This window comes from Planococcus citri, chromosome 2 (assembly GCF_950023065.1).
Source record: "Planococcus citri chromosome 2, ihPlaCitr1.1, whole genome shotgun sequence".
Taxonomy (NCBI): Eukaryota; Metazoa; Arthropoda; class Insecta; order Hemiptera; family Pseudococcidae; genus Planococcus; species Planococcus citri.
The window spans coordinates 78,315,902-78,328,794 of NC_088678.1; the positions used below are offsets into that span (position 1 = coordinate 78,315,902).

The following is a 12,893-nucleotide window of genomic DNA, read 5'->3' on the forward strand; positions in this document are numbered from 1 at the left end:
AAATACGAGTAAAATTCAAGTGGGAATATTTTTTTAGCATTTTGTTCAAAATTAAAACTTTTTTGTAATGGAAAAAACGAATTTTTTACGATTTTGATTCAAAAAAAAAAATTGTTTTTTTTTGTGAATGTAATAGGACTTTTTTCACAAGTTTGACGAAAAGTAGGATTTCATGTACCAACTTATGGCACTTAAGTTACCCTTTTTTGTAACTTTTACCAAAAAATGGATTGAAATTTGACCAATGGTAGAACTTTTTTTAAAAACTTTGAGTGAAAAGTATGATTTTTTGGTTAATTTTGGCATAAAAGTTGGACTTACATCGCATTTTGGGGGGGGGGGGAATAGGACTTTTGTTCGATGAAGTTTTATCTCAAAACTTAAATCAAAGCAGGAAAACACATGTTAAAAACTTTGGAAATCTTCGAAGGCATCGTGGAAATTTTCTGACTTCGAAAGATTACACTCCCTTTCCCTTCCACCTTCCAACCAATCATTCGTAAAATACCATTCTCAACTCACCCCCTCCTCCCCTCCCAATCTCACCCCACCACCATACAAAAAATACGTCTAAAATACACCGATGAACACCCAGAAACAAAAAAATTACACCTCAAACACCATCGATCAATACACCTTGGTGGAAAAAGTCGATAAAAAATTACCATCGAATCAATCTCTCTCATAAAAAAAAAGTTGAAATAAAAAATTGCGAATCATCCATTCGCATCGATCTTTATCAGCGTATTCTTCCTTAATTTCAATTACACTTCCAAGTTCATAAAACGTGAAAAAATAACAAATATCGCGGCTCGATCGTTGTACCTATACAAGGTACATTGTAAGCAGCATCATTATTATTATTATTACTTAATACGAGTATGCCATCGCAGTCGTTTCGTACTCGTACCATACACTTTAACTTTATACTTGTACAACTTGTATACTGTTTCAAACAGACCATTTAATTTATTCGATGACTTTCGTTTTCTTTCCATCTTTTTCCTGTTGCAGTCGCGAGTCGCTCGAGTCTTCGATCCGAATTCGCGATATTTCTCGCCATAGTAGGTACGATAGGGATAGGGGGATACCTTCTACTTTTTTAAACAAATACTATACTCATCATCATCGCGAATAAAACGCGGAAGAAGGTCTCGATTTAAATCTTAGCTCACCCCCTTCTCCTCTTCTACTAGTACATAGCTCATCTCTCATCACTCGTCAGAGCAAAAAAAAAAAAAAAAAAACAATTCAAAATTCGTTCTTTGGTCTTCACAGTTATGTACCTATCTATTGACGATGATGAAGATGGTTCACGACTAAAAATACATACAAGCCAAAGAGAGCCAAATGAAAAGAAAGATGTGAACATGGACATATAGACAAAAGTATACATAGTTTTAGGTACTTTAGACTCGTGCATCGTGTCCAATATCCATGTACCTAGTTTACATGTTATAAAAATTTACATATGGAAACATTCGTGAAATTTCTGACCGCTGGGCATTATGGGGCAAGTTGGGGAAAAACGTGTGTACGAGGACTGTGTGAGGTATCTCTATGGATATTTGTATCGTACAGTTTCTTGTATAAGACACTGCAGACTGTACATAGATGAGGAGAAGAAGAAAAGGGAAAACTAAAAAATCGAATAATGAATGAAACGATTACATCTGTAACGCGTGTGTTAATGATTGAACCAATTGGACTCGTGAGTTTGTGGCTACGCCTGCCTGCTGTGAAAGTGAATTTTATAATTCGATCGACGTTTTATTTATATAATTTATTGCATTTCCTTCATTATCTTTTTTTTTTTTTTTTTCGTTAATATTATTTATAATATTTACGTCTGTGTCTTGCGTATGTGTACTATTTACCTATGTACTATGTTCTATTTGCTGAATTTTTTTCACTCCCCTCTCTTCTTCACTCTCACTATGTACTTTTTTTTCTGCATTTTATATCTATACCTTCTCTTCTCTGTCTTTACGATTTTTTCTTCTTCTATGATTCTTTCAACTCTTTTTCACGTTCTTCAGTGTATAATCAGCGTGCGTATTTTTCTTTGCAGTTTTTCGACGCTGTGTGGGACACTGTTCTGTGTGTGTGTAATTCGACGCTTGGCGGTCGCTCTGGCTCTCTGGCTGTGGCTCGCGCGCCAATGGTTTTATCTGGTTTTCAGTTGTGCGCGAACCATGCACGAAGCTTACCGGTTGTTGCTTATTTCTTGATCTGGTTCTATCGGCTCGTTTGCGTTGGCGAATGCAAATATACGAAAGAGTAGAGTAAAATTTCGCTGCAATTTTTATCCTTCCGCTGATTGTGTGTGTGTGCGTGTGTGCGATATGTGCATTTCATCTTCACCGCGAATGCGTGCGCGACGATGAAAATGATTTTATATTGTTATGTTATTCATTAAGTTATTTGTGCTCGTCTTGATTGGGCGACAAATTCAAAGTGCACAGCTTATCGATGGTGAATACAATATTTTTTGCTCGAAATATATCTAGTAAATTTATATGCGCGGTGTCGGTTGATAAAGTGCTGCTGGTGCGGTGGTGGTGTTCTTGTCGTTATTATGTATTTTTGGTGTACTCGTAATGAAATTTTTTATTGTCATCTCAACATGTAACTCGCTCGAGGTGTGTTTGCTGCTGCGGTTGTTAATTTTTGTGCCTTTTGTAGTAATCGGTTGCGTCAACGATAAAGATTGCCCCGGCGAGTTATCCTGTATCCAGACAGAATGCCAGAATCCGTGCCTGTACAGCAATCCTTGCAATCACGGAGATATTTGCCAAGTCGAGAATCACCGAGCCATCTGTGTAGAGGGTGAGTACCTACTTTGCTAGATCTACATTGCATCGTACGTCTTCGTGAGTTGTTTTGCTGCTGCTAAAATTTACCTGGGAAGCAAAAATTCGTCGAAAAAATCACCCAATTTGACAGTAATTAAGGTTTTTTCCCATAAGCACGTAGCTATTCGTCTAGATATATGAGATCATCGACGAGATTCCTTGAAAAATACACCTTTCATTGAAATTCTGGCCATTTGACGAGATAATTTATAGGCTACATTGATCTTCTGTCAGATTTTCCAAACGATCTGTGTCTGGATGTTTTATCAGACGTCTCTCTATCTCTGTTTCTACAAACCTTCAAAAACTTTCACTCTATGCGACAGAATTTCAATTTATCCGGAAAAAAATCTCTTGCAAAATGCGAAATTATTTTATCAAACGAAACTCGTACCTTCGACAATAATTCAATTCTTTCATTAGGTAGGTAGGTACAAAACTCGGGAGTTATACCTACCTGATTATTGCTTATGGTAAAATTCAAAATAAATGAAGGAAAAAAATTAAATCAATTACTCGTACCAACTGTAGGTAGGTATGGTATACCTTAAGCCATGGACATTTGATACACATTTTCATAAAAAATAATCTCAAGGTTGAGCTTACATACATATACCTACAGTATAAATGGTTTAAACGTGAAAGTAAAACTTGAATTTTTAATCATTATTCATAAATAATGCTCAACCTCCCTTCCCCTCTCCGCTTGTCACCTTCGGTCTTATACACTGCATTGAATTTATAAATGTGTACGATTTCTGGATCCGGTTCTGATTGCTTATGCAGGAATGGGGGAATCGATTTCGAGAAATGTAAAACTTTATGGCAGAAAGTGAAATAAAATTTTAAATATCCAAGAAGAATTTTCAAAAACCATTACCTGTGTCATTGAAAAGATGTTTTGAAGGGAAGGAATACCCACTGGAAAAAAATTATCATTTTTTTTTTCACATTTTTTCTAAATTAAATTTCAAAAGTATCTACTCAGTAAGAATTCAAATAAGAAACGCCCAAAATCTCTTGAAAAATGGCCAAAAATTACGTAAAAATGTTTGGAAATTATTCGAATACTGGGAAAAGAAAAAAAATGATCAAAATTATGTAAAATTATTACCCACATAAAAACTACATATAAAATAGTTGAAGATGGTAAAATTCACGGAATTTATTCTTCAAAATAGCAGACGTCTTAATTCTGTCAATAAACCGTTAGAAAAATCAACAGATGAAAATCCGATTTCACGAATTCAAAAAATATTTATAATGAATTATTATTTTTCGTTTGCATTCATCCACACTTTTGAAATTAAAATCGACCTCAAAAAATGCGAACGAGGATCATTCGAAATCTGAAAAAATTCACAAAACGAATTCAGGATGAAAAGTTGTCTTTCGCAAATTCAATTTCAAAAATTCTGGCCCATTTTCAAAATGGACTTCGAAAAAAAAATTGGGTTTTTTAAGAAAACGAAAAAATTTGCAAACTTGAATTTTTCGTTTTTTTCTGCCTTTAATCTCTTTCCTATTTTTCAATTTTTGACTTGATCACAAAAATTATAGAAAAGTATCCAACTATTTTTTTTTTCAACAATTTCAAGAAGGTCCAATTTTTTCAGAAATTATACGAATGTTCTGATTTTTTTGCCATAAGAGTTCAAAATATATTGATTCCTTTTACCAAAATAAACAAAAAAATACTTATTTTTTACCACGATTAGATAGACACAAATGTATTTTTTTCCAAAACTGCTGAGAAGTCTTAACTTTTTACAGAAATTTGCAAAAAAGTACCGATTTTTTGCTATTATAATTAAACAAAAAAATACATATGAAGAGTGATATTCCAAAACTCGCTTTGTCCATTTTCACAACTTTTCAGGAGAGAGGAAAAACAGTTTCCCTTTAAACGGGTAAATTGGCTTTTTAGGCGAGTTTAGCACTTTATTTGGGTGGATTTATGATGTAGGAGTGTAGGTATACATTTCATCCACTAAATACTGCTGAAAAAAAGTTCAATAAAAATGGACAAAGCGCGTCTTGGAACATTATTTTTTTTTTTAATTTCTAGTGAATTGGCTATTTAGGTGAGTTTAACACCTCATTTTGGTAGGTTGATGATGTAGGAATGTGAGTTAATACTTCATCTACCAGGTACCACTGAAAACCCAACTTTGATAAAAATGGACAAAGCGAGTTTTGGAATATCACTCTTCATACTGTTTTTTTTGACAAAATTGCAAGCAAGACTTGATTTTTTGCCACAATTAAAAATTACAAACACGAGTCACTAGTTCTTTCAAAATGACAAAAAAAAACTTCATTTGCCACAAAAATTGCAGTTTTCTTGATTTTGAATAAAAGTTAATTCTTTCTCCAAGTTACAAGAAAAACTCAGGCTTTACTTAAATATCTATTTCCAGAATATTGAAAAAGGCCTCCAATTTTTTACACAAATTTTGGTAAAATACTTAGTTTGGTTTTTTGCCATAATTTTTTACAAAAAAGTCACAATTTTTTCCACATGTGATAGGTAAAAAAATTCTGTTTTTTTCCAAAGTACAAAATATACTCTACACTGCTTTTCAACTCACAAAAAAATACCAATTTTTTACAGAATTCGAAAAAAGTACGTACAAAATTAGTTACTGAAAAAGTCTCTACTTCTTTACAAAAATTTAAAAAAGGCCAATTTTCACAGAAATTGAAAAAATTGTTCAGATTTTTTGCCATAATAGCGAAAAAGTCCGGATTTCGTTACCAAAAATTACAAAAAAAAGGATTTTTTTAAAAAAAAATTTGCAAAACTACATAATTTATTATCTTGATTTTTCTACAGAAATTGCAAAAAAGAAGTTCTGAATTTTTATAATAATTTCAAGAAAAAATATATCTACCCATCTGGTGATTTTTTTTTGCCATATTTGTGAGAAAGTCCTGATTTTCTGCCACAATTAAAAATTACACACAAAAGTCACTATTTTTTTCAAAATTGCAGAAAGATCCCAATTTCTCGCGGAAATTGCATGAAAGTTTTGATTTTGTATAAAGTCACGGACTTTCAGTCATTCAGTTTTTATCCCCCTGGAATTGCAAAAAGGCTCCGACTTTTCACAGGAATTGCAAAATAGTCCTTACTTTCTGCCATAATTGCAAAAAAGTTCTGGTTTTTCTCCGAAGCGTAAAAAGTTCACATTTTTGTCAAGAAAGTAAAAAATAGTCCCAAGTTTTCAGAAATTGCAGGAAATTTCTGACTTTTTTGTCTTCATAGCAGAAATTAGAAAAAAGTTTTTTTTTTTCAAAATTACACAAAAGTAAAATTTTTTTTTACAGAAATTGCAAAAGAACCCAAACTTTTTGCAGACATTGAAAAAAAAATCATGACTTTTTGTGATTGCAAAAAACAAGCTTTTTCGTCGAAATTACAAAAACACTGAAATTTTTTGAGTTTTTATGTCAAACTTTAAAAATGTTTATTCTTTTGGACCAAAATTTTGAATTCTTTTTCATTTTTGTTCTTCTCTTTTTAAAAAAATCCGGCAAAATATCCTTTTTTTTCTGTTTTTCCAATCAAATTTCAGAATTTTCCATTATTTTATTCTCGACTTTTTTAAAGAATTTTGATTTTTTTCATATTTTCTCGCGTGCTTTGAAACTACGAGTTTTGTGACTTGAATAACTTTTTCCTCTCCCCTCTCCTTTCTTCTCACAAAATCGAGACATTTGCAAAAATTGAGTCGACGAAGTACAAACTTTTAAAATGAAAGCTACCTTTGTGAAAACCTTGTTGATTAAATTAATCGATAAAATTCGACGGTGATAAAGCTCTGAAAAAGTGTACTCCCTATTTCTGAAAGCTCCCGAATATTATAGAAAAAAGTGTAGCCAGAAAAGCAGCGTAAAATCAGAGAAAATCATTTCTCTGAAGAAATGGATGCCCTCTGGAAGTGTCAGTCTACCTAGAAATGATCACATTCGTTCATTTTTTCGTGTCCTGTAACATCATCTACCAAAGCACCCTTCGATGTGAAATTCGCCCTCTGACAAGGTTCATTTAGACACACCTGAGAGATGACATAAAATTTGAAAATCTCATCAAAAAAAAACCTAAAGAGAACTTGATTGTTGGGAAACTAAAAAAAAGGCAAAAAATGTATGGAAAATTTTACTAGTTCAGTTTTTTTTTCAAGCTTCTTTCAAGAAGATCTCAAGATGAAAAATTCTTGAAAAAATCAGCTCAAAAAATTATTCAAAATGACTACTACAGAATTCCTCCACTAAATCCCAATTAGACAGACCTCAGAAATGGCATAAAATTCGAAAATTTCGACAAAAAAATGGCCAAAAGGCAACATGATTCTTAGGAATTGAAAAAAAGGGGAACGGATGGAAAATTTTGGGCTCTTGAAGACCTCGAATTCAGTTTTTTTTTTCAAATTTCTTTCAAGAAGATCTCAAGATGAAAAATTCTTGAAAAAATCAGCTCAAAAAATTATTCAAAATGACTACTACAGAATTCCTCCATTAAATTCCATTTAGACAGACCTCAGAGATGGCATAAAATTCGAAAATTTCAACAAGAAAATGGCCAAAAGGCAACTTGATTTTTGGGAGCTGAAAAAAAGGGGGAAAATGGATGGAAAATTTTGGGCACTTGAAGACCTCGAATTCAGTTTTTTTTTTCAAATTTCTTACATAAAGTTCTCAAGATGAAAAATTCTTGAAAAAATCAACTCAAAAAATTATCTGAGAATCGTGGCTCTTTATTAGTATAATCCATATCCATATCCATATTCCAATTTCAGGTCAAAATGACAACTACAGTTAGTAAAACCAGTACTGGCATCAGTGGCATCGTTATCTCCCTTTATCTTCAATCAATAAACCCACCCAGCACTCTGCAAACACTCATTAGCACCCAAATTACCCGTAATCGAACCAACCACTTAATATTTAATCGACTCTCGCAATCAAAAAATACTATAAAACACTCCCAGAAACCAGATCTGGACCATCATTTCTATACCCATTGCACAACAGTGCAAGACATTAATGCTAGCATCTATTACGACGACATCTCGAATTATTGCATTGCAATCCGGCTACGTATTTCCTTCCCTATACCTGTATATTCCTCCTTAGAAGGCGAATTTTTTACGCCATCAATGTTCTCAAGTACACACGTAATTCGATTTCAAAAAACGTCACAAATCCTACGCCTTTTGCACTTCCTACACACAGATATCTGTACACTCTATACAGCATCGCGAAACATTCGATACATTCATTCATATCCGACAAATGCGGAGACACATGCACAAAAAAAAAAGACTCTACCTAATATTATAATGATAATAATAACCTAGCATAATAAATGCCATAAATTCACCGTCAAGCTTTACAGATCGAGTAGATCGCAGCTAATAAGATATACTTAGTGTGGTAGCAGCAAAATGTCCGTATATCCGGTATTTATCATATTATACACTCGTATTTACCTCAACTCAACTGTACTGTACCGTATGATTGTAATACCTTACCTATGCGGTGTGTAATACAAAAATAAGACGTTTGTGATCGTCGGGTTGGCGTCGCCGATAAGCGTTTAATTGATAATTTGACGGGCGTACAGATTAAAAATATAGCGAAAAAATCTCCAACACAGAGAGGCATTAGTTTCACTCTGGTGGAAAAGAAGCGACCGAGACGAATTACAGGTGTATATAGGCATATAGTATAGGGTACTTTGGGTGCTATATGTACTGCATCGAGCATCGACTTTTTGAAAATCTTCCAACCGACGCCATTTTGCTTCTTTTTTGCCACCAAAAACAACCAATTCGAGTACTCCAATTTCCATTGAGAAAACTCATTGTTGCTGATTTCTTTGATTCGCAGGCCGAGGAGGTCCTCACCCACCTGTACCGCCGAGTTGCCACGATTGCCCACCCGGAGTGCCATGTAATCCAGAAACGGGAGTTTGCAGCACCGATAGAGGTAAGATTATTGCATTCGAATCGATAATAATAACGTTATTATTATTATCATCGTACTATTATTCGTATATAAGAAGATGTGTTGCTGTTTGGAATTTTCTTTTCCATTTTTTACAATATTCCCATCGCCCCTTCCCCATCACCCCGTCGTCCCTTTTCTTTTGAAACAAAGCCGTTCAATGAGAGTCGGTCGCTATCAAAGACCGCAACGATTGCCTTTTTCATTATCTCGATCGAGTCGAATAATTTATAATACAACTGCCTACAACGAGAAAGAAGACCGCATCTACGCGCGAATAGAAATTAAAATTCATTAGTTTCACTCTTCGAATTGCCAACATTATGCCAAGGTCTCGTCGCGATATATTTGGTAAGTGTTGTGTTTTTGGCCATTTCATATGCGTTGGCAGGTTTTACATTCTTCTTTTTTATAACTCTGTCCGCGTGAAGGTGCACCAGTTGTAAGGGAAATCACCTTCTACTGGAAGCACCGTCGATATATTTTGTGAAAAAATTTCCAAATACAAACATTGTTTCTTCATGTCGTGAATAAAAGGTATTCCTGCATAATTCGCGATCTCGATCATCGTTGTTCTGATGGAGGAAATCTCCCAGTTGCATGTTTTCAACTGCTTTCAATTTGATGGGAAGAAATGAGCATAAGATCAGAGTTGATTCAAACTTTAAAAATGAAAAAAAATCAAAATTCTGAGAAAGAAAGGATTAAGAATAAACATGTCAAAGTATGATAGAAAAATGAAAAAAATGTCACTTTCTCTCAACACTGGCAAAAAAAATGAAATTTTTTGCATTTTTGGCACAAAATTTCAACTTTTTCCCAACATTTGCAAAAATTAAAACATTTTGCATTTTTGGCACAACATTTAGACTTTTTTCAATATTTGCAAGAATTAGAACTTTTTGCATTTTTGGCACAAAATTTGGACTTTTTTTGCAATTTTACATTTTTGACACAAAATTTTGACTTTTTTGCGATATCTAAAATACTTGCAAAAGTTGAAACTTTTTGCATTTTTGGCACAAAATTTGGACCTTTTTTGCAATATTTGCAATATTTTGCATTTTTGGCACAAAATTTGGACCTTTTTTAGCAATTTTACATTTTTGGCACTAATTTTTGACTTTTATTTTGCAATTTTACATTTTTGGCACAAAATTTTGACTTTTTTCAATATTTGCAAGAATTAGAACTTTTTGCATTTTTGGCACAAAATTTGAACTTTTTTTGCAATTTTACATTTTTGACACAAAATTTTGATTTTTTTGCGATATCTAAAATATTTGCAAAAGTTGAAACTTTTTGCATTTTTGGCACAAAATTTGGACTTTTTTTTGCAATTTTACATTTTTGGCACAAAATTTGGACCTTTCTTTTTAGCAATTTTACATTTTTGGCACAAATTTTTGACTTTTTTTTTGCAATTTTACATTTTTGGCACAAAATTTTGACTTTTTTCAATATTTGCAAGAATTAAAACTTTTTGCATTTTTGGCACAAAATTTGAACTTTTTTTGCAATTTTACATTTTTGGCACAAAATTTTGATTTTTTTGCGATATCTAAAATATTTGCAAAAGTTGAAACTTTTTGCATTTTTGGCACAAAATTTGGACCTTTTTTGCAATTCTACATTTTTGGCACAAAATTTTGACTTTTTTGCAATATTTGCAATATTTTGCATTTTTGGCACAAAATTTGGACCTTTTTTTAGCAATTTTACATTTTTGGCACTAATTTTTGACTTTTATTTTGCAATTTTACATTTTTGGGACAAAATTTTGACTTTTTTGCAATATTGGCAAAAATTTGAACTTTTTGCATTTTTGGCACAAAATTTCAACTTTTTTACAATATTTGCAAAAATTAAAACTTTGACACAAAATTTGGACTTTTTTTGCAATTTTACATTTTTGGACCAAAATTTCGACTTTTTTGCAATATTTGCAAAAATTAGAACTTTCTGCATTTTTGACATCAAATTTGGACTTTTTGCACTGACAAAAAATTCAGTACTTTTTGCAATCGTGACCAAAAATTGAAACTTTTTATGCAACTTCAGCAAAAATACTGACTTTTTGATAATTTGGCAAAATAATATTGTGACTTTTTTGAAACTTTAGTCGAAAAGTAATGACTTTTTTCAGTTTCGGAGAAAAATCAGAACTTCTTGCAATTCGGCAGAAATAAAAACCTGCACTTTTACATAAATTCAAACTGTCGCAATTTTTCCAAAAAACCAGAACTTTTCAAAAACTTTCGGCAACTTTGAGAGGAAATGGGCCATTTTCGAAATTTGGATGAAAATAGATATCAATTGAAAACTTTCTGTGAATTTATGACATTTTTGGGAAACCTTATTTGGCATTTTTTCAAGAAAATTGTGACTTTTTTTGCAACTTTGGCCAACCAGTCACAAGCTCTTTTAAAATTTGGAAAAAAGTTGAAAATTTATTGCAATTTAGATAAGAAAAGGAACTTTTTGCAATTTTGGAGGAAATAAGGACTTTTTTACAATCATGGACAAAAATCATGAGAACAACCACTGACTTTTTTAGTATTTTTGCAACAAAAAAAATGGCGACTTTTCTACAAATTTAGTCAAAAAATTGCAACTTTTTCAAAATTTCATAAAGTCGTGTTTTTTTTGGGGTTGCAATTTCGCCAAAATTTGAAGATTTTGCAATAATTCTACAAAAATTGAAACTTTCGCAATGTTCGCAAAAAAAGAAACAGGACTTTTCCTCATCTATGTCAAAAAATCAGGACTTTTTAACAATTTAAGAGACCCAAAAAATTGTGACTTTGTTACAAATTTAGTCAATGACTAAATAAATGCTCGAAACAATGGAGAAAAAATTTAGCTTTCTTGGAATTACTGCCAAAAATTGGGAAGTTTTTTGCAAATTTTAGAACAACTGTGAGATCTTTTCGCAATTTGTCGAAAGTCAAAACTTGCAATTTTAAGAAAATTTAAAATTTTGAAATCGTGGCCAAAAACATGATGATTTCTTTTTGCAGCTCTGACAAAAAATGTGGATAATTTCCTGCAATTTTGGGAACAAAAATGGAACGTTTAAAAAATATAGAACGAAATTGAGACTTTTGTTGCAATTATACACGGAAAAAAATGTGGATATTTTTGCTGTTTTGACAAAAAATCAAACCTTTTCAGAAGTTTTGATGAAAAAAAAACAAAAAAACAAAAAAAACAGAACATTTGTTGCATCTTTGGCCAAGAAATTGGGATTTTTTATGACTTTTTTTTGACAGAAAATCACAGAAATCGTATTTTGTAATTATGGCCAAAAGTTTTGACTTTTTCACAACTTTTGACAGAATTGGGAATTTTTTGTAATTTTTACCAAAAGTTTGTGCCTTTTTTGCAACATTTTCAAAAAATTGTAAATTTCTCAACATTTTTTTGAAATAAATTACTTACTTATGCAAAAAATAGGATATTTTTAATTGGATTTTATTGAAATTTTGACAGAAAATCAGGATGTAATTTTGTAATTATGACCGAATCAATTTCAGCCAAAAATAAGTGACTTTTTTTTACAACTTGGGTCAAAAAATTGTTAAGTCTACTTTTTATTCTATTTTGAGAAAAATCACTAGTTTTTCATCATTTTGAAAAAAATAAGGATTTTTTTTAATTCTGTGAAAATAGGGTAATTGCGACTTTTTATCAATTTTATCAAAAACTTGACCTTTTCGCAGAGATTTCCTTCATTATAGTACGCGAATTATGCAGGGGTACCATTTTGTAAATATTTAATCGAAAAAAATCCATCTCGAATGTATTATTCAGTCGTCTTTGTACGATAAACCCGCGTGTAAATTTACAACTTGAAAAATATGTAAAAAATTCCGGAAAGTAATCTTATCCGTTATATGAGGAAAACTCTCAAACTCGAATGTTAATTGGTATAAAAATGTCAAGGATCTACTTCTTCTTTCATTCTGTATACTTACGAGAATTTCAACTTGAAATTTGAAACCTCGCAATAATATAAAAACGCGA

At 32.0% G+C, this 12,893-nt stretch overlaps 1 protein-coding gene across 1 annotated transcript in view; it reads left to right on the forward strand.

Annotated features, from left to right (window-relative positions):
* Positions 1-12,893, forward strand: part of dpy (dumpy) — a 256,705-nt gene that overhangs the window by 153,467 nt on the left and 90,345 nt on the right. Inside the window, exons 19-20 of the mRNA XM_065347532.1 lie at positions 2,686-2,829; positions 8,751-8,849. Of these exons, the coding sequence (XP_065203604.1) occupies positions 2,686-2,829; positions 8,751-8,849 (243 nt within the window). The remainder of the gene's footprint in view (positions 1-2,685; positions 2,830-8,750; positions 8,850-12,893) is intronic.